Source organism: Bubalus kerabau, chromosome 18, assembly GCF_029407905.1.
Source record: "Bubalus kerabau isolate K-KA32 ecotype Philippines breed swamp buffalo chromosome 18, PCC_UOA_SB_1v2, whole genome shotgun sequence".
NCBI lineage: Eukaryota > Metazoa > Chordata > Mammalia > Artiodactyla > Bovidae > Bubalus > Bubalus kerabau.
The window spans coordinates 58,427,497-58,449,315 of NC_073641.1; the positions used below are offsets into that span (position 1 = coordinate 58,427,497).

At 46.5% G+C, this 21,819-nt stretch overlaps 1 protein-coding gene across 1 annotated transcript in view; it reads left to right on the plus strand.

The window, feature by feature from the left end:
• Positions 1-724: 724 nt before the first annotated feature.
• LOC129633245 (reticulophagy regulator 1-like) overlaps positions 725-21,819 on the plus strand; it is a 52,346-nt gene continuing 31,251 nt past the window's right edge. Inside the window, exon 1 of the mRNA XM_055555132.1 lies at positions 725-1,044. Coding sequence (XP_055411107.1) covers positions 737-1,044 — 308 coding nt within the window. The 5' untranslated portion in view covers positions 725-736. The remainder of the gene's footprint in view (positions 1,045-21,819) is intronic.

Sequence of the window (21,819 nt, forward strand, 5' to 3'; positions counted from 1 at the left end):
CTCAGGTCCCCGCTGACTTGTGCCCTCCATAGACCAGCGTGCATTTTGGAGCCAGATGACTTTGTCCACAAGTCGGAGAGAGGAAGCCCCCTGCCACAACGCGGTGGCCTGGCGGTTCCTGATTTGTAAAACCAGAGGGCCACATGCTTCCGAATGGACCCAAAATGTTTCGCCCCCCACCCCCTCTCCTCCCGGGCCCTTTCCTTTCTCAATCCAGCCTTTAAATCATCACGTTGTTCTTAAGAGTCCTGAAGATTTCGGCTATGGGGGTGCAATCTGCCCCTGCAAGGGCACTCGGTGGGGATCACTGGGGGCTGAAACACGCTGCCAGGCTCAGGGGCGCCCCATTATGCCCTCTAAAGCTGCAGGATGAGCGACCGGAGGCCCTGGCTGGAGAAAGTGAGGACGGCCAATTGCTTCCGCCAGTGGCCCGGAGACTCCCTTTTAGATAAGCGGGCGGGCGGCGGCTGGGAAGGGAAAAGGGGATCACTCCGGTGGCCCCGCTTGAGGGCCCCCGCTCCCCCGGGGACGCCGCCCGGCCCCGCCCAGCCCCGCGCCAACCCGGCCGCACCCACTTCCCCCGGGAGGCGCCCCGCCGCGGCCGACGCTGACGTCACAAGGCACCCAGCCGCCGGCGCCCCGCGGTGCGCGCCCCGCGCGGGGACCCGCCGCCCTCTCGGCGCGACACCGAGGCGCGCGCGCGCGCCCGAGCCCGTCCCCGCCCGCGCCGCCGAAGATGGCGAGCCCGGCGCCCCCGGAGCCTGCTGAGCAGGGATCCCCGGCTCCAGCCGCCGCCCCCCAGGCGCCGCCGCCGCTGACCCGGGCTCCTCCAGAGGAGCCGGAGGGGGCCGCGCCCCCAGAGGAAGGGGCGGCGGCGGGCGCGGGCAGGCAGGTGGAGGAGGCCGCGGGCGGGGTGGCCGCCGTGGTGACCTGGCTGCTGGGGGAGCCGGCGCTGTGGCTGGGCGGCCGCGCCGACGAGCTCCTGAGCTGGAAGAGGCCGCTGCACAGCCTGCTCGCCTTCGTCGGGGCCAACCTGGTGTTCTGGTGAGAGCTCGGGATGGGTGGGGCGGGGGGTGCGGGCAGGTGACCTTGGGGCGCCCGGGAGCGGACGGAGGGCGCGCCCGGGACCCGATATGGGGCGGTGGGGAGCGGTGCACGGCGGACCCTGCGGAGGAAGGTATACGCCCTGGCCCGCTTTCGCGGCCACCCTTCCCCGCACAGGTCTACACACACTCCCAACTTTCCTCCAGACTCACCTCCCGCTGTAAGCAGCTGTCATCCTCCGTGGGGGTAGCCCCGCCTCGCGGGCGAGACGATGGGCTGACCCCGCACGCACCTGGACCGGCAGGTGTGCCCCCGAGCGCACTGGACCCTTGGCTTTCTGAAACTCGCAGGTCGTGACCTGCTCGCCCAAAGCCCGCCGGACCACACGCACTTGAACCTGTGTCCGTTCTTGCCCCCAGAGAGGGCATATCTGGACCAGCTTGGGCACACGCTCAAGAGTGAGCCGTCGCCATCAGTCAGCTGAGACGGGCACCGAGTGATTTGTTTTCCCATCCCACCCGGAGGCTTGGGTGTACTGTCTCTGCTCCCCGAGAAGAAAACAGGAGGCAGACAGGTGGATTATGGACATCACCCCGCTCCCCAGGTGTGCATAGTGTAAAAAACAGTCTTATTTTTAGCTGAAGAATAAAGAGACTACCCAGGAATGTTCTCTGAAAAGCCCCTGATCAACAGGTTTGTCTCTTCCAAAAGCGCCCTTCGCCCTAAAGACCGGAAATGTCTGGCTCCTTCGTGGAAGCCCCTGCCTGGTCATCTGTTACCAGTCTAATGGGGGTGGAGAAAAAGCTGCTTTGTTTGCACCTGTGTTCTCATAACAAGCATGACCGACACTGTGCAAAATAAGCAGAGCTTCAGTGACCCATACATATCTTGACACAGGACATTGGTTTCTTAACCTTAATAAAGTTAGGAAATAAACGACCAAAACATACACAACCTGCCACCTCCTCAGTTAGCTCGTTTAACCATAATGTTTATCTGCAGATCTGTGCCAGACTGATCTTGTCTTGAAACAAACTGTTTCTTAATAGAGCCCCTGAGTGTGAATTAACCTTACTTTGGGTCTCTTAGCTATCATTGTTTCTAGAGCTTATTCTGTATTTCTCTAACCTGTTATGAAGTTATAGTGAGCACTCAAAATCAGGAAGATATATGTATGATGGTAAATTGGGCAACAATAGTCATTGGGCTGTATCTCTCTCATTTTACCAATGAGGAACATGTTTTTAAAATTATTAATTTTAAACTTTATTTATTAAAAAAAAATAGCTAATAGCCTCAGAGTTCACAAGTTTAAGGTACAAAAAGTTAAACAGTCTGTAAATGTCTTTCCTATGCCTCTGGCTACCCACTTTCCTACCAGAAGCAACCAGTGTTACCAGTTTCCTGTGTGTCTTTCCAGATAGTGCATATTTCAACACATACAAAATATTCTCTGCAAATTGTGGACTACTATCTGGGCTATTTTTCTTCTTAGCGCAGTTTGGCGATCACTTTCTTGTGATCAGCTGAGCCCCACTGTATGGATGTCACAGATTAACCTGTCTCCTACTGACAGAATAAGATTCTTTACAAACTTTTGCTATGACAGCGTTATAGCTAAGGGTCTGAACGTGCATTATTTTGCATGTAAGCAAGTATTGCTGTAGGAGGAAGTCCCAGAAGTGGAATTGTTGGGTCAGACGGGATGCGCCCTTGTAGTTTTGATGGCTGTCATTGCATTATTATACTTCCTTGGAGTGTTCCCAATTTATGCTCCTACCAACAATGCATGTGACTGCCTATTTCTTTTTATACCCTTGCCAACAGCATTTTGGAGAAGGCAATGGCACCCCACTCCAGTATTCTTGCCTGGAAAATCCCATGGATGGAGGAGCCTGGTAGGCTGCAGTCCATGGGGTCCCTCAGAGTCGGACACGACTGAGCGACTTCACTTTCACTTTTCACTTTCATGCATTGGAGAAGGAAATGGCAACCCACTCCAGTGTTCTTGCCTGGAAAATCCCAGGGACGGAGGAGCCTGATGGGCTGCTGTCTATGGGGTCGCACAGAGTCGGACATGACTGAAGCGACTTACCAGCAGCAGCAGCAGCAACAGCATTTTAGCAAACATTTTGATTTGTAAATCTGATAGGTAAAAAAGGCTATCCGCTATCGTGTTATGGTTTTGCATTTCTCTGAGCTTGAGCATTTTTTATTATGTTCAGGAACCATTATAATTATCTTTTCTATGCATTATCTGTTTACAGAAAACTTTTATCCATATTTTTAATTGAGTTATTAGGCTTTTCCTATTTAGAGTTCCTATGTTAGAACTCTTTTTATATTAAGAACTTTAGCCTAATTTCTGTAACATGAGTTGCAAACATTTTTTCCTGTGATATATTTTTAATGTCTATTGAAAATAATGATTTTTGCATTAAATAATTGAAAGGCATATTTAATTTTATTTGTGAATGATGTCTTCCATCCATATATTTTTTTAATAAGTATGATAGCAAGGCAAACACTGGCCATAGGTTTTCTGTTTATCTGTTTTATTTCTCCTTTTTGGAGAATTTACAATCCTATTGTATATTTTCATGGACAGAAAAATGACTGTCCTGCTTTTGAAATTTGAAGTACTTGTTAATTGGAATTTCTGACCCATTTATTAATTTCATTAAAATGTTGTAGTTTTCCCCATTGTTGCTCCTAGGTTGAAATATTCTTTCAAGGACTTTGTTTTCTCTAAATAGTGTACCTCTTATCAAGCTATCTTAAATTATCTGGCACTGACATTCTGTGTCCCAAGAACTCTAAAACTCTGTATTTTTATGCTCACTAATGTTTTATTTATAATAGTGAAAATCGAATAAAACTTAAATGGCAAAACATAAGAGTGGTTTCATAAACTGAAGTACTATGTCTAAAGAGTAGATCATGTAGTTAGCAAAGTATAATTAAGTATACAGCATAACATAAAGCTCTGTTTTGTTTTGTTTTTTTTAAATAAAAAATCAGTGTTAGAAGCATGAAGAACCCAAATTTGTATGAAGCAATCATGATGATTTCACTTTCACTGATGTTATGTTTGTGAAAATTAACTTTTTAAATACATATTTTTGACTGTTTAGTACCTGGTACCAGCAGTAGCTCTCAGGAATTTGAGTTTGAGTTCAAAAGCCTTAACATTTATTATCTGCCCATTTTTTGCAAGATTTTAGTGCTGTGTATTGGAAGGACAAAAGCTGAGACAGGGGCATGACCGTATGGGTATAACTCAAGGCTGAATGGCATGAGTGTGGTTGAAGAGTCAGAGAAGGAATCATTCATTTTGATGCAGCTTTTTGTTGGGCAGGTGACATCCTGGATAGATGAGGCTGTGGGGTCTTCTTAAGGAGACCATGCTTGAATCAGATTTTGACGGACAGGAATGATTTGGGTAGATCTAGTGCATGAAGGCGATGGCACCCCACTCCAATACTCTTGCCTGGAAAATCCCATGGGCGGAGGAGCCTGGTAGGCTGCAGTCCATGGGGTCCCTCAGAGTCGGACACGACTGAGCGACTTCATTTTCACTTTTCACTTTTCTGCATTGGAGAAGGAAATGGCAACCCACTCCAGTGTTCTTGCCTGGAGAATCCCAGGGACGGGGGAGCCAGGTGGGCTGCTGTCTATGGGGTCGCACAGAGTCGGACACGACTGAAGCTACTTAGCAGCAGCAGCAGCAGTGCATGGTGGACAACACTCCAGGCCTAAGGAATTGTACTTAATGTACTTATTTCCACCAATATATTCAACTGATGCAGTGCCACATGAGGTAGTGGGAAAAAGTAGGGGAGATGAGACTGGCTAGGCATTTTGGCGACCCATCTGGGGGCAGTGGTTGCCTTGAGTGTCATACTTCATGTTTGGATCTGTTTTTTCTTTAGGCAATGGAGACCCCAAAATGCCTTGTGTGAGTGCCCAGGAATATTTTAGTGGGCAGGTAAATTGTGGTTTATTCATTTATTCTTACCATAAAATTCTTTCCATAGAGCAATAAAAATAAACTAGAGCTATAGGCAACAATGTAGATGAATTTGACAAATGCAATTTGGGGAAGAAAAGCACCTTTAATAATATGTACAGAATGATTCAGTTTTTTGAAAGTTTTAAGATGTCCAAACCTGAACAGTATTGATTAGGGATATATAGATAAAAGACATTCTTATCTGTAAAATCAAGAGTAGAGGGAGGAGGTTTGATCACAGAAGGCACATGAAAGGTTCTGGGCTGTAGGCAGTGTTCTGTTTTTTGACTTCGGTGGTGGTAGTTACCTGATGTTCAAGTTATAATTATTTTAAAACTGTGGTTGTGTGTGCACATTCTTATCTTTGATGTATTTTTGAAAAACACTAAACTCCTAAATAATGCTTTAAACAGTTGTTATTTACTCAGAGCTCAGAGGAGAATCCCAGGGACCGGGGAGCCTGGGGGGCTGCCGTCTCTGGGGTCGCACAGAGTCGGACACGACTGAAGCGCCTTAGCAGCAGCAGCAGAGGAGTTTAGTACAATGCAGACCATATAGTTCCTGTCTCAAGAAGCAGGGTTTCCACAACCTGAAATAGATTGGGCAATAGTCCAGTAGTCATAGGGTTGGGTCTCTCTCACTTTACCAATGAGGGACATGTTTATAAATTCTTTTTCTTATCTTAAATTTTATGGATTTAAAAATGGCTAATGATGCCTCATAGTTCAGAAGTTTAAAAGTATGAAATTAGATGTCTTTCCCACGCCTGTCCTTGACTGCCTATTTCTTCCCAGAGGCAACCAGTGACACCAGTTTTAAGTACACCATCAAATAGAATGAACCCAGTGGAACAGAAAATGCCCCATTTGCTTTTGTTTTTAAAGAAATAACTTCGTGCAGTATACTGTCAATAAAAACACACACATTCTAAGGGAACAGCCAAGTGTAAACACCTGTGGAATCAAAATGGCAATCAAGATCTAGAACATTTCACCTCTCTTAAAAAACTAATACAATTATGTAAAGTTTAAAAATAAAATAAAATTAAAAAAAAAAAAGATTACTTTGAGTTCCTTTCCCATCCACACCCACCCCAGGGATTGATCTGTTTTCTCTCACTATAGATTAGATTTGTCTTCCCTGAAGTTTCTTGTAAATGATACCTTATAATATGATGTCTTTTGTGCCTGGCTTTGCTTACCCAGCGTAAAGCTTTGAGATTCATCCTTATTGTGTTTATCAGTGGCTTGTTTCTTATTTTTGCTGACTAGTCTGCCTCTTTGGGGGCTTTCTGGAGGGCTCAGTGGTAAAGAGCTCACCTGCCAATGTAGGAGACACAGGAGTCGCGGGTTTGATCTCTGGGTTGGGAAGAGCCCCTGGGGGGGAAAGGGCAAGCCATTCCAGTATTCCTGCCTGAAAAATCCCATGGACAGAGGAGCCTGGCGGGCTCCAGTCCATGGGGTTGCACAGAGTCGGACAGGACTGAGTGAGCATAGCACAGCGCTGCTGCTTCAGGGATATACCACAATTTGTTTATCCATTTGCCAGTGGATGTTCTTTTGGGTTATTTTCATGGTTGGCTGTTATGAGTGAAGCTTTTGAAAAAATTCAGGCACAAATCTTTGCATGAAATGTCTGGTTTTGGTGAAAGGAGTGACGAGCTCTCACTGTGTTTTGAATGGCCATATGGTGATTGCCTTGGATAGCAAGGGCTGGAGGAGAAGGTCCCTCTTGTGCTCCTTGATGGTCATGATACTGAAATTGAGTCCTTCACGATGCCACCTAGAAAGCTATTCTGATGTGATTTAGTCTTGAACCCGCAGTTGGAGACCATGCATGCAGAGAAGTCTATGCTGGGCCTTTTTCCTCAGAGCATCTGGCACTTCATGGTAACAGTACACTCCACTTACATGGTTAGTTCAACTGCAAGAAGGTGATTAGTCTGAGGTGATGACACAAGGGTGTGCCTGGCAGGAGACCTTGAGTTCTCTGACTTTTTCCATTTCTCAGACTGGGCACCTGTGCAGTCTGAAATGCCCAGGACCCACTGAGAGTCCTTGGAGGCCTGTCCTCTAGAGTTGGTTTGGAAGGTTGCAGAATCCAACTCTCACTTGATGTCAAGAGCCCCCTCTATGCCATCACTGTTGGGTTCGGTCAGCTGATGTCAGAATAGTATCCCTCAAAGAGCCAGTAGCCACCAGCATCTTCATGGCGATCTCCGGGGTGCTTGTAGAGATGCAGATCGTGGGCTCCACCCCATTCCTTCAACCAGAATCCCTGGAGGTGGGGCCAGAACATCTAAGTTTTCTACAGCTCCTCAGGTGACTCAAGTTTAAGAATCACTGCATTTGAGCACTCTCTGGGTCATGAAGTCTTCTCCATAAGGCAGCATTTCCACTGCAGGACAACTCTTGACTAGCAACTATTTTTCTAATACTGAGTTAAACTCACCTCTTTGTTACCTCTCCAGCTGCCCAAGATCTGGGCTCCCTCCCCACGACAGTCCTTTGTCTGTTTCCAGATTTGTTCTGTTCTCCATTTCCACTGAGTCTGTCTTCCCCAGGTGAGAAATCCTGGGCTCCTTCGACTCACCAGGCTCTTCTGAACACGCTTCAGTTATCCACATTCTTCCTCAAATGCAGCATTCTGAGATGATCTGAACAGTGTGGGTTTTCCCCCATCCTCCTGGACAGCATCCTTCTGTTCACATGGCCTGAAATAGAAATTCTTTGTTCTACTTGATAGTAACTCCTTTCACAGCCGCTACTATTAATGACTGCTGCTCTCCTCAAACTATGACTGTATATATAAATGTAGAAGCAGGTAGAGTTTGTCAAACTACAAATATTAAAATGATTAAAGATGCTCACAGTTAGCACCTCATTTAAGTTTTACAGCAACAAGAGAAGCAGATATTGTTCTCTTTTTACAGAAGAGGAAACAGGCCCATAGAAGTTAATTGAATTATTAAAGATGACTTTGTACTGTTCCATAGAAAATTTGCAGTGATGGAAATGGTCTACATTTGCTCTGTCTTATAGGGTAGCAAATAGCCTGCTGTGGTTATTGAATTTACAGTGTGTGGCTAGTATGACTCAGGAACTGTATGTTAAATTTTCTTGAATTTAAACTTCAATTTAAATAGCCACATGTGGTTAGTGGCTGCCATATCAATAGCACAGTCCTAACCTGGCTCATGGGCCTAGGTCATGAAGCCACATACTTTCTTTTTTTTTCTTTAATTCTATCACTCTAAAGAATAATAGAAGACAGATATGGGAGCAGACTGGAGGAGGCATGGCAACCCACTCCAGTATTCTTATCTGGAGAATCCTCATGGACAGAGGAGCCTGGAGGGCTACAGTCCAGGGGGTCACAAAGAGCTGGACACAACTGAGCGACTAAGCACAGCACAGCACACATGGGAGCCAAAAATTAGGGCTTACATTTTACAAGTATTACAGAATTTCACTTAATGGTTTCAGCATAGGTGAAAATAACTTTATTGGGAGAGGATTGTTTCTACATTGAGAGGGATCTTTTTAAGCCTATTAGCAAGTCTGGTTCACATCCCCCACCTTATATCAGCTCCATCTGGGCCTGAGGAGCCATGGAAGAGTGTCTGCTTCAGGCCTACATGGCGCTGGGCCCAGAGGGTATACCAGAAGTCCCTGGTCTGCACTTGGCTTTGAGAGCTTACTCTCTTTGGAGATACAGCTGGTTCAGTGAATTGGTTGAAACAATGTATCACACTTCTAAATTGCATGCCACGGGCTCTCTGGGGCTTTACAGTTTAGGAATAGTGAATATCAGAAAGGTTTGGAATAGTTGATAAAAGCTTTGTATGATTTACTGTATGTATAGCCTAGCTTACCTGGTGGCTTATAGGTAAAAATCCTCCTGCCAATGCAGGAGACACGGTTTCAATCCCTGAGTTGGGAAGATCCCCTGGAGAAGGAAATGGCAACCCATTAAAGTATTCTTGCCTGGGAAATCCTGTGGACAGAGGAGCCTGGTGAGTATGGTCCATGGGGTCGCAAAAGAGTCAGACAGGACTTGGTGACTAAACAACCACGACAAAATAGCCCTAGAAGAGAAGATGTAACTGTAAAAGTAAGGTTAATAATGAGGGTTTTCTGTTTGGGACAGACCCAGGAATAAATGGGGGACAAGCGCTGGCTGTTGTCAGTCTAGGGAGACTCACCTGCCTCAGGCTGAGGATATATATCTGAGAAATTCTTATTCTCAGATACCTGGAACCATTGTGGGGTCTGAAATGCTATAGATACTCACAAAGGTTTAGTGAACTGGGCTGGACTAGAGGATATTTTGGAGAAGGCGATGGCACCCCACTCCAGTACTCTTGCCTGGGAAATCCCATGGATGGAGGAGCCCGGTAGGTTACAGTCCATGAGATCGTGAAGAGTTGGGCAAGACTGAGTGACTTCACTTTCACTTTTCACTTTCATGCATTGGAGAAGGAAATGGCAACCTGCTCCAGTGTTCTTGCCTGGAGAATCCCAGGGACAGGGGAGCCTGGTAGGCTGCCGTCTGTGGGGTCACACAGAGTCGGACATGACTGAAGAGACTTAGCAGCAGCAGCAGCAGAGGATATTCCCCTATACTATACTTGTGTGTGTATATATATATATATATATATAGGCAGGTATAGCCTGTCAAACTACTACTATTAAAATGATTAAAGATGCATGGTTATCCTGGATAGGGTGAGGATGGTTTAAGAAAGGTCTTGCAAAATAGAGAATCTTCAGGTCATTGAAAATCGTGGACAATTTTTATTTTCAGCAAACATTTCTTGAGTGGTGGCCGCATGTGCTTATTATTAGATCCGGGGTACCTTTCACGAGCTTCTCTGTAAGGCTGTTTTCTAGATCTTGGTCTTTGAAGACCAGGAGCTGCTGGTGGGAGGTCCTAAGAAAAAGGGCTGTTTTTAACCAGATTAATGTTTATTCCAGAAACCCATCAGGTTTTCTTCTCTAGTGTAATAACCACAAAGCTCATTTTTAGTGATTTCTCACAGTTTTATGGTTATGCTTATTTGGGTAATAACTTTGTCTCAGCTTCTTCTTGCTACTCTTTCTCTTCTTGTCCTGCTGTGCGTGAATGTTTTTAAGCTGCCTGATTGATCCAAACGAGTACAGATAAATGTGTTGTATCATTATCCCTAGCTGCTGGGAATATAGTGATGACTAAGACACATTCTGATCCCTGGTGAGAAGCGCAGATTAGTAAGCAAGTAATTCTGAGGTTATGCTGTGAGCACTAAACTATCACACATGGGCCAAGAGGAGCCAATAGGATTTCCTTAGGCAGCAAATGAGGGTATGGAGACTGGGGAGAAGACAGGATGATCAGTATATAAAAGTGGAAGAGAACTAATATGTATTGAGCAGTTATTATATGCTGGGTGCTCAGTTAATTCATGGACGCTTGAACAATGTATACATAGTGCTTATAAACACTTATATTCATTTATACATACTGTGCTCAGTCGCTCAGTTGTGTCCAACTCTTTGTGACCCCATGGACTGTGGCCTGCCAGGCTCGTCTGTTCATGGGGATTCTCCAGGTGAGGATACTGGAGTGGGTTGCCATGCCCTCCTCCAGGGGATCTTCCCAGCCCAGGTCTCCCACATTGAAGGTGGATTCTTTACCATCTGAGCTACAATGGAAGCCCAATAGGAGAAGCCAGATGTTGGGTGCTGGGCTAAAACTAAAGCAGAGACAAGGGAAAGGAAGGGTTAGGGACCGGAAGGGACAAGGAGATGCTACCTTCCTGGAGGATGGTCAGTGCTGGCCTCTCAGAGGAGCGACCATGAGCTGATGTCCAAAGAGAAAGTTAGGGAAGGATCCAAACAGCTACCTCTGTAGTGGAATGCTCCTGACAGAACGGGGTGTGCAAAGGCCCTGTGGTAAGTGAGCCTGGGGGGTTTGCAGAACAGCATGGAGTCCAGTGTGACTGGGGCTGGGTGAGCAAGGGAGACACCCTGTTAGTTCTAGCTCAGAGCTTCATGTAGCGAGTGGACCAGATTCTGCTTGCTGACTTTCCATCACCCCTCCTTGGATGAATTAGGAGAGGGAAAACCCAGAGCCAGAGGTGGGTCAGGACCCCTTTGGAGGAACATGTGGTAGTGAGGAGAGGCAATGGGGTGGGGGAGACTCCGGAGGTAACACTGCAGGGGCTGAGTGATTTCTTGTGGGAGAAGGAGGGGGGAGTGACTCAGCCTCTCAGGGTAAGTGAGGAGTAGCTGGTATTAACTGTTCTGAGGGTCTCTGGGGTTCAGCAGGTTGGGGTCACAGGGGAGGAGGGTGTTTTCCTGATTGGGGGGGTTGCTGTGCCCATGGGCCATCCACTGAAGTTATCCAAGTCAGTCCCCACGAGGTTGATATATGGGTGATGCCTAGGGACAGGTTGGATTGAAGGACAGGGTGTGTTGGGATGCAGGTTTGGGGTGGTGATGTTTCCCAGGACCACCTGCTGGGTCAGATGGGAAGAGAGTCTGGGAGGGTGGAGGAAACCAACAGCAGGAAGGTGGTTTTGAAGGACCATCTTTGGCAGGAGGGTCAAAGCATGGTGTCCCCGAGGGGCCAGGTCAGCTCGCAGCCCGGTCTGCTAGGATTCCAACCAGCAAGTGCCCTTTCCTGGCCAGCACGAGAGCCTGGCTTTCCTAGTCACCCCAGACAAGGGGCCCTCCCTTCCTCTCAGCGCCTCCCTGCCACCTCCAGCCCCAGCATCACGACTCAGTCTCTGTGGAGACTCCCTGTCCTGGTCTGCCTGGTCCCCTCTTTGTCTAGGTCCTCCGATCAGCTCTAGCCTTGGCCAGCGTTGAGTCCAGGCAGCAGGGGAAATCTGTTCTCTTCCCAGTGCCTGCCCTTCAGGCCCATCAAGATATCTGATTTTGAATGTCAGCGGCGGGGTTTTTAGCTGTTTCCATGTTCATTCCTTCCTTCCGTAGAGTTCTCACCGCCTCCCCATGCCATTCTCCACCCCCTGCTGCTCCCCAGATGCCTGGTGAGTCCTGTGAAGGGCGTAGGCCCTCGTGAGCTTGGAGGAAGGGAGAGGGAAGGGTGGAGATCTGGGGGACAGGGACGGCAGGGGCTCTGGGGGGCCCACGGGGGCTGGACTTAAAGGACACCTCCTCCTCTGACTGCTGAGGACCAGGACCTGGCGGGCAGGTGGCTGGGGGCCCCTGCCAGTGGTGGCTAATATCTCTTTGAAGGAAGAGGATGAGCTCCTGAGGTTGAGGCGGCTTAGGGAGGAGGAACCTGACTGTTGATTTCATGGGGAAGGATAACAGGAACCCAGAAACTATTGGGTGCGGCATGGGGGGGAAGCTCGATTACATTTTCTTGGCTTTATGTGTGTGTGTTTGGCCATTTCTTCAGTGAATGCATTTTTATCAGGCAGGAGGTCAAAGCATGGTGTCTCCGAGGGGCCAGGTCAGCTCGCAGCTGGGTCTGCTAGGATTCCAACCAGCAAGTGCCCTTTCCTGGCCAGCACAAAAATGAAAATACATTTTATCATGTATTTTCATCTTTGTCCTCATAGACCAATGAGTTTTCAAGGTGCATGTTTCATAGAAGAGCACCAAATTTAGTGTTGTGGTTGCCTCTGTGGTCTGTGAGCTTAACAGGAAATATTTTCGGGGAAGTTTCCCATTTGCTGAAGAAGCGAGATTGCCTGTGTCTGGGGTTTGCACATGTCGCTACACACATGCTGTCAGAAGTGTACAATGCAGGTATTTTCAAAGATTCTTTGTTCTCTGCCGATTTCAGTTCATTGGGGCAGTAAGTGTTTTTGTCTCGGGCATGAAGGCAGCATTCCTGAAAGGAAAACAGGTGGAGCGAGGTGTGACTACCTCCCACTCCAGGCGGCATCTTCATCTTGTTTAGTTGCTAAGTCATGTCCAGCTCTTTGTGACCCCATGGACTGTAGCCCTCCAGGCTCCTCTGTTCATGGGGATTCTCCAGGCGAGAATACTGGAGAGGGTTGCCATGCCCTCCTCCAGGGGATCTTCCTGACCTGGGACTCAAACCCCCCTTTCTTATGTCTCCTGCATCTGCATGTGTATTCTTTATCACTAACGCCATCTGGGAAGCCTGAAGAATGCTATACAGGAAAATAAAATACTCTTTTTCGTCTCTCCTCTCCCTCTTAATTAGATCAATGAATTCCACCAGATTTTTAATAAAATTAGAGCAGTCTCTTGCTCACCTCTTCCCACTTCCAAGTCCTGTTTCTCAGGGAAACTGTTGTTAATTTTCTGCTTTTAGCTCTGTTTAGGCTTTTCTAGATAATGTGCTTAAAATGCCATTTCTTTTTTTCCCCCTGCATTTATTTTATATTTACATTAGTAAAATTTTGGGGGTATAATTGATGAACGTTATATTAGTTTCAGATGTACACTATAATGATTTGATAGTGTCGGACACGACTGACTAGCACTTTCGCTTCCTTGACTTTCATTTATATACATTGTGAAATGATCACTCCAGTAAATCCAACATCCATCACCACACATGAGTGTGTGCTTAGTCGCTCAGTCGTGTCCAACTCTTTGCGACCCAGTGGACTGTAGCCCACCAGGCTCCTCTGTCCATGGGATTTCCCAGGCAAGAATACTGGAGTGGGTTTCCAGTTCCTTCTCCAGGGGATCTTCCCCACCCAGCGATTGAACCCATGTCTCTGGCACCTCCTGCATTGGCAGTGGTAAAGGATTCTTTACCACTGTACCCCTAGGGAAGCCCTATCACCACGCACAGTTACAAAATTTTTTACAATGCCATTTCTGGATTTAGCAATCCGTTGACCTCCTCCCTCTACTAAAATGAGGTCACCGTTTCAGGTTCTGTCTCAACATCAGTGTGGTTCATACGCGAGCTGGAGGAGGATGCCATGTTTATGGTCCCTTTCTGGTACAACTATTTTGCCCTTGCTCCTAGCATTTTTTTCTGTTAGGTCTTTGTAACTCTCCAGCATTTCTAGAAAACTCCTTCTGATAAAGGTCAAGCCTATCAGGCCCACACTTCAGTTTCTCTGTCTCTCCCAGGGAGCCCCATTTCTTGGAGTCCTCACCCCACACATTGTCCCCTGGACCTCCTCTCCCCCAGGATATCTGCATCATCACTTTACCCCCACCTCAAGGGTGAGAGCCTCTGCTACTGGCCTGCTGCTGAGAGCAGGGTCGGGACAGTCAGCTGAAATGGGGGAGCCCCTGTTTCTTCTCCTTGAGGTTATTCCTGATGGTTTAAGGTTTCCTTGTGTTCGTGCTTTGCCTGTCTGTTTTCTGTGTTGCTGCACTCTTTCTTGGTAGACTCTTCATCCTGAGAAAGCACACCCTCTACCTTGGAGAGAGGACAGAGGAAACAGCACATTTTGGGAACTTGTGTGTGGAAACGTCTATATCTCACCCATCCAGTGGGCTGCTGGTTTGGTTTGGCGTAGAATTCAGAGCTTGGAGTCATCTTCCTTTAGAATTTTGAAGCACCACCCTCTCTCACTCGCATCCAGGGTGGCTTTTCACAGATGGATACCTTTCCAGTACCCTATCTTGGTAGATCGTCTATAGTTGGTCCACCCGATGGTTTATCATTTCCAGTATTTGGTTAATAAACTCAGGAGTTGGCCTGAGTGCTGTTACTATAGCTCGTGCTTTAGCTCTTTGGGGCAAGCTCATTCCTCTCTGCCTGCCTGACTTCTGGGACCTAAAGTCCGCTTGTCTTGTGAAGGCTGCATCTGACTTCGGTGGTCCATTCTTGAGGTGGATGGAATTGAACACAGGCTTCTGTGTACCTGCCAGGTATACCTGCCAGGTGTACCTGCCAGGGCTGCTCACGCAGAAACGAGCCTGAGTAATGCCTGTTGCCCCACCCCATGCCCACCCCCCTGTTCCCACAAGCTTGGCTGAGTCGTGCCCCCTGGGCATCAGGCCTGGTACCTGACCTGGCTTTGTGGAAACTTACATCCTAGGATCGGAGAAGGCAATGGCACCCCACTCCAGTACTCTTGCTTGGAAAATCCCATGGACGGAGGAGCCTGTTAGGCTGCAATCCATGGGGTTGTGAAGAGTCTGACACGACTGAACGACTTCACTTTCACTTTTCACTTTCATGCATTGGAGAAGGAAATGGCAACCCACTCCAGTGTTCTTGCCTGGAGAATCCCAGGGACGGGGGAGCCTGGTGGACTGCCGTCTATGGGGTCGCACAGAGTCGGACACGACTGAAGTGACTTAGCATAGCATACATCCTAGTATAGGCTGGGCCTAACTGAACTAAAAGGCTGGGAGAATTCATACCTTGACCTTGTTAGCACAGCCCTCAAAACAGATGGTTAAATAGCATGACCAACTCAATGGACATGAATCTGAGCAAATTGTGGGAGTTGGTGAAGGACAGGGGAACCTGACGTGCTGTGGTCCATTGGATCACAAAGAATCAGATACAACTTAGTGACTGAACGATGAAAACCACAGAACAAATAGTTTCCTTACTTGTCATAGACCAGGACGCTTGAGTCCAGAGTCACTTCTCACTTTCTGGGTCTGGCGTGGAGCCGAATGCTACGTAGGTGCCCACTTCTGCTTTGTCTGCTTCCATAAAGCCTCATGGGTGCTTCTCTGTGTGTGCTTTGCTGACCTGTGCAGCGCTGGATGAAATGGACATCTGGAGTTGCGGGTTGCAGCCCAAGAGTCATCGAGTAAATCTATTAAAATCAGCTAAGACCCTGAATGCCCCAGTTCTCTGATGGTACTGACCTGCTTTTGGTATTTCAAACAACTGGGGAAGAGGCTTAATTCTACAGTCAAGTTGCAGTTGCTCTGACCTAGTAAACTGTATTATTTATTTTGTTAGTAACTAAAACCTTTCAAAGGCAAGCACCTGTGTGATGAAATAAAAGGTAGGCGATCTTTGCTTCAGTTTAATCACCTCATTTTATAGATGAAGAAACTGAGGCCCCAGGCCTCACAGAGAGCTGGTGACAATGCAGACCCTCCTCCACTTTAAAAAAATATTTTAAGCTGATATGTTGTATTTTCAGTTTTATTCAGTTCAATACATTTTTCTTTTTCTTCTGCCTTCTCCCCCTTTTTTTGGCTTCATGGTTTGTGGGATCAGACCCGCGCCCCCTTCAGTGGAAGCATGGAGTCTTCACCACTGGACCCCCAGTGGGGAGTCCAACCCAACCCCTTTTGAAAACTGCATGCTGCCAAGTGTGGAAGCAGTGAGCGAGGAAACTTAGAAAGGTGGAATCATAAGGTTCCCAGGGCAGAATCACCCTTCAGGTTTTGCAGGCCTGTATAGAGGCTTTGCTGAGTTGATCCAACCATGTCTTTGGGGGGTCTTGAGCATCTGCAGTAGGTATATTGACGGTCTCCCCAAGACTTAACCTCAGGCATTTCCTCCAGATTTACCTGCACTTCTTACCTGCTGTCACAGGAGCCAGTTCGTAAAAGTCACTTTTGACAGAAGGGGACTTTCTCCTCTCTCAGTAGTCAAGGCTTACGTTTGATCGCGTCTACTGGAAACAAGAAGTCTATGGTCCAGGTGATGGAGCTCCGCCTTCTTTCAAGTGATGAGGTAACTCCATCCTGGGAGACCTTTCAGAGGGAGACTTGGTGTCACTTGACTATGCCTTTATTATTCAAAGGAAATATTTTTACATGTTCTTGAACTACAAATGGATAACATTTGCTCAAGTATCATTGAGACCTGTTAAATTCGACAACGTACTCGGTAGCTTTGTTTTCAAACCCAGCTGAAGGACTTTTTTGTTGGTGATAAAGTCTCTTGAAAAGAGCTCTTGACCTCTTCCCCTCAAGCTCTCCTGTAGCAGCTACACATAATAAAAAAACAAAAAATTATGTACGCACTCAATATTTTTAAAATATTCAAAATTTCAGGGGAAATAACAGCCAAATAAAAAAATAAGGATTAAAGCTATTCATTCGAACAGTGAGATTTAGGGACTGGTACAGGCAATGCCAAAGAATGCTCAAACTACCGCACAATTGCACTCATCTCACATGCTAGTAAGGTAATGCTCAAAATTCTCCAAGTCAGGCTTCAGCAATATGTGAACCGTGAACTTCCTGATGTTTAAGCTAGTTTTAGAAAAGGCAGAGGAACCAGAGATCAAATTGCCAACATCCACTGGATCATGGAAAAAGCAAGAGAGTTCCAGAAAAACATCTATTTCTGCTTTATTGACTATGCCAAAGCCTTTGACTGTGTGGATCACAATAAACTGTGGAAAATTCTGAAAGAGATGGAAATACCAGACCACCTGATCTGCCTCTTGAGAAATCTGTATGCAGGTCAGGAAGCAACAGTTAGAACTGGACATGGAACAACAGACTGGTTCCAAATAGGAAAAGGAGTTCGTCAAGGCTGTATATTGTCACCCTGTTTATTTAACTTATATGCAGAGTACTTCATGAGAAATGCTGGACTGGAAGAAACACAAGCTGGAATCAAGATTGCTGGGAGAAATATCAATAACCTCAGATATGCAGATGACACCACCCTTATGGCGGAAAGTGAAGAGGAACTAAAGAGCCTGGTGATGAAAGTGAAAGAGGAGAGTGAAAAAGTTGGCTTAAAGCTCAACATTCAGAAAACGAAGATCATGGCATCCGGTCCCACCACTTCATGGGAAATAGATGGGGAAACAGTGGAAACAGCATCAGACTTTCTTTTTCTGGGCTCCAAAATCACTGCAGATGGTGACTGCAGCCATGAAATTAAAAGACGCTTACTCCTTGGAAGGAAGGTTATGACCAACCTAGATAGCATATTCAAAAGCAGAGACATTACTTTGCCAACAAAGGTTCGTCTAGTCAAGGCTATGGTTTTTCTTGTGGTCATGTATGGATGTGAGAATTGGACTGTGAAGAAGGCTCAGCGCAGAAGAATTGATGCTTTTGAACTGTGGTGTTGGAGAAGACTCTTGAGAGTCCCTTGGACTGCAAGGAGATCCAACCAGTCCATTCTGAAGGAGATCAGCCCTGGGATTTCTTTGGAAGGAATGATGCTAAGGCTGAAACTCCAGTACTTTGGCCACCTCATATGAAGAGTTGACTCATTGGAAAAGACTCTGATGCTGGGAGGGATTGAGGGCAGGAGGAGAAGGGGACGACAGAGGATGAGATGGCTGGATGGCATCACTGACTTGATGGACGTGAGTCTGAGTGAACTCTGGGAGTTGGTGATGGACAGGGAGGCCTGGCGTGCTGCGATTCATGGGGTTGCAAAGAGTCGGACACAACTGAGCGACTGATCTGATCTGATCTGACACAGGACTTCCCTGGTGGCTCAGACGGTAAAGCGTCTGTCTACAATGCAGGAGACCCAGGTTCAATCCCTGGGTCAGGAAGATCCACTGGAGAAGGAAATGGCAATCCACTCCAGTACTATTGCCTGGAAAATCCCATGGACAGAGGAGCCACAGAGGAGCCTGGTAGGCTACAGTCCATGGGGTCGCAAAAAGAGTTTGACACGACTGAGCGACTTCATTTACTTACTTACACAAGATTGCAGCTGCTACTGATTTGCCCAACTCTAGTCCCCCCAGGGGAATTTCACGGGTGGTCCAGAGGTGGCCTTGTGTGCTCTTGCTTGGGGCTCTGTTGCTCATGAGTTGCATAAAATCCAAATCCATCTTTGTCAATGGAGGAAACGGCTCATAAACTGGAGGAAGGGATGGTAATGAAATTCCTTCTGCAGCTGAGTTCCTGTCTTTGAATGGATATGTCTTGGACTATTGACTGTAGCTTGGAAACCTTACTTCATCTAAGTCATCTTTTTAGAATGAATATATATTTCCTTGTCATACCTGATGGTTTTAACTTCCAAATACCTTTGGGATAAGTTCAAAACAACAGCTTGCAAATTGTTACATTGTGTAGGATATCTGAGAGTTATAGCAAGGAACTTTAACTGGTTTATTTTTATAGTTTATGAAAAATATGGTACATATGTGAAACTACAAACCTTTTTCTTATAAATTACATCCAAATATTTAAAGATATTTAACAATGATGTTTCCCTTTTCGCTCTAGTTCCAAGTTTCTTAGATTTTAAAGTATAAGCTAGTGGAAATGGAGAATACGATCTTAGGTTGCTTTTTGCTTTTTTAATTCACTAGTAGGAGCAGACTCTAGTTTTCATTTATCAAAGTGGAAATTGATCATTTTCATTCAAAGCTTCAGTTTTAGTAATATCCTGAGTATTTTAGCTCTGATGTTGTCCATGGAATCTCTGCTGTGTGTGGGTTTGCCTGGCGCACAACGTGGATGTCTAAAGCCTTATCAGCCCCTGATTCATGCCATGCTTGCCGAGTGCCTCTGGCATCCAAAATTGAGGCTGTTAAGAGAAGACCCGTTGTTGGGTATTGTCTTCAGAGTGTCAGAAATGATCTTTTCTTCTAGTTACAGCTCCTGGATGTGTGGAAAGAAGCCCTGGCTCATACTGCTTTCACGTAAGCCTGGCTGCCTGGACAGCGTGCCGTCATCGGCCAGGGCACCGTCCTCAGGGACCTGACCAATCACATCATTGCAGCAGGGCTTTATTCAGCACTGTGGCAAGTTCAGAGGGCCAGACTGACTTCCTATTAGAGAGATACATATTCACCTAGGCCAGAGTCCCAGGGCCATCATTTTATCAGTTGCTTTTCAAAAGGTATCCCAAAACTCTGCAGAAATATTTATGCTCCATAGGCAATTACTGTCCCTTCCCCTCTACCCCCTCCATTTTGGCAAGCTGTTACTGTTGTGATAGTATGGTGTGCTTTAGGGAGTTCATGATTCACGATAACGTTAATTACATGCATAATTATTTAATTATGTTAATTGACCCATCCATTTAGTAAACACTGAATGAGCCACAATACCAAAAGGCATTCTTGAGCACCTGGGACCAGCCAGGTGGTGGCCTCGTCCAGGGGTGACCTTGGTGAACTGGGCAGAGGGATTCTTCCCTCCTGGAGCTAATGGTTTGGTGTCAGCAAATGATAAACAAGCAAATGAATGTACAGGTAGGAATCAAGATGAGTCATGAAAGGAATAAACGTTTTTCTGGGAAAGCAGTAGGGTGACGAACATGATCACAGTCAGCCAAGGAGACTGGTTCTCCGGGCTTTGTTGCTACTGAGCGTGACCACGGGGCAGTGTTTGCACCGGGTGCCTTTACCAAGCTTTTGAAAACGCCCTTTGCCAGAGAACTCCTGTCATCCTTGATCAAAATAGCCAATCCCTTTTGAGAAAGCAGTTTTGATGTTCTGATGTAGCTGACTGCGTGGTTGGGGTCATTTTTAAAAGATGTGTTGGGAGGGACTGGTACCTGTACCTGTTTTCTGGTGGGTGGAGAGAGCTACAGTGTGATCCAGCAATCTCACTCCTGGGCATGTATCTGGAGAAAAAATAATTCAAGAAGATAGATGTGCCCCAGTGTTCACTGCAGCTCTGTACACAATAGCCAGGACATGGATGCCACCTAAAAGTCCATCAACAGAAGAATGGTTAAGAAGATGTGGTACATATGTACAATAGAACATTGCTCACATGTAAAAAAAAATAAAACAATGCCATTTGCAACAACATGGATGGACTTAGAGGTTCTTACACTGGATGAAATTAGTCAGACAAATATTATGTGATAGTGCTTATATGTGGAATATAAAAAAAGGCTACAAATTAAACCATCCCTGGGTTGGGAAGATCCCCTGTAGGAGGGCATGGCAACCCACTCCAGTATTTTTGCCTGGAGACTCCCATGGGCAGAGGAGTCTGGTGGACTACAGTCCATAAGATTGCAAAGAATCGAACAGACTGAAGCTACTTAGCACTCAAGCACGAGCTTATCTATAGAACCAAAACAGAGTTACAGCTTTAGAAAATAAACGTAGGGTTACCAGGGGGTAAGGAGGAGAGGGATAAACTGGAAGATTGGGATTGGCACCTGTGCACTACTGTATATAAAATAGATAACTAATGTGGACCTATTGGGGACCTGCTGTATAGCACAGGGAACTCCATTCTCTGTGACGGCCTGTATGGGAGAAGAATCTAAAAAACAGTGGATGTGGGCATCTGTATAGTGGATTCACTTTGCTCTGCACCTGAAACTTGCACAACATTGTAAATTAATTATTCCCCAATAAAATAAAAAAAAAAAAGACATGTTAACAACTGACCGAAGGCATCTTTCTGTCGTGTGTGTGTGCGTACACGTGTGCTGAGTCGTGTCTGACTCTTTGCAGCCCCATGGACTGTAGTTCACCATGGCTCCTCTGTCCATGGGATTCTCCAGGCAAGAATACTGGAGTGGGTTGCCATTTCCTCCTCCAGGGGATCTTCTCAACCCGGGAATCAAACCTGGGTCTCCTGCATTGGGAGGGGGGTTCTTTACTCCTGTGCCACCTGGGAAGCAGTTTTACCTCACATTCACTTCTCATCTGATTGAAATGCCTGCTTATGCCTGAAATGTGGATCCTATCCGGTGTCAGGCTCCTCGTGTCTGCTGTTTGCCGTTGCACTGAGGCGTTTTCTCTTGTCGTTCATGTTTAACGTCAGATGTTATAAACACAGTGGCAGAGTCGCTCATTTAGAGACCTTAGTGAGAAACTGTTGTCTTTGCTCATTATGTTTGCTTTTACTCTGCTTCCAGACATTGTTTTTCACGGGCGTTGTCTATATGTTTGGAGAGTTAATTTGGCGCTGGGAATCTCAGGTGGCATTCTCAGG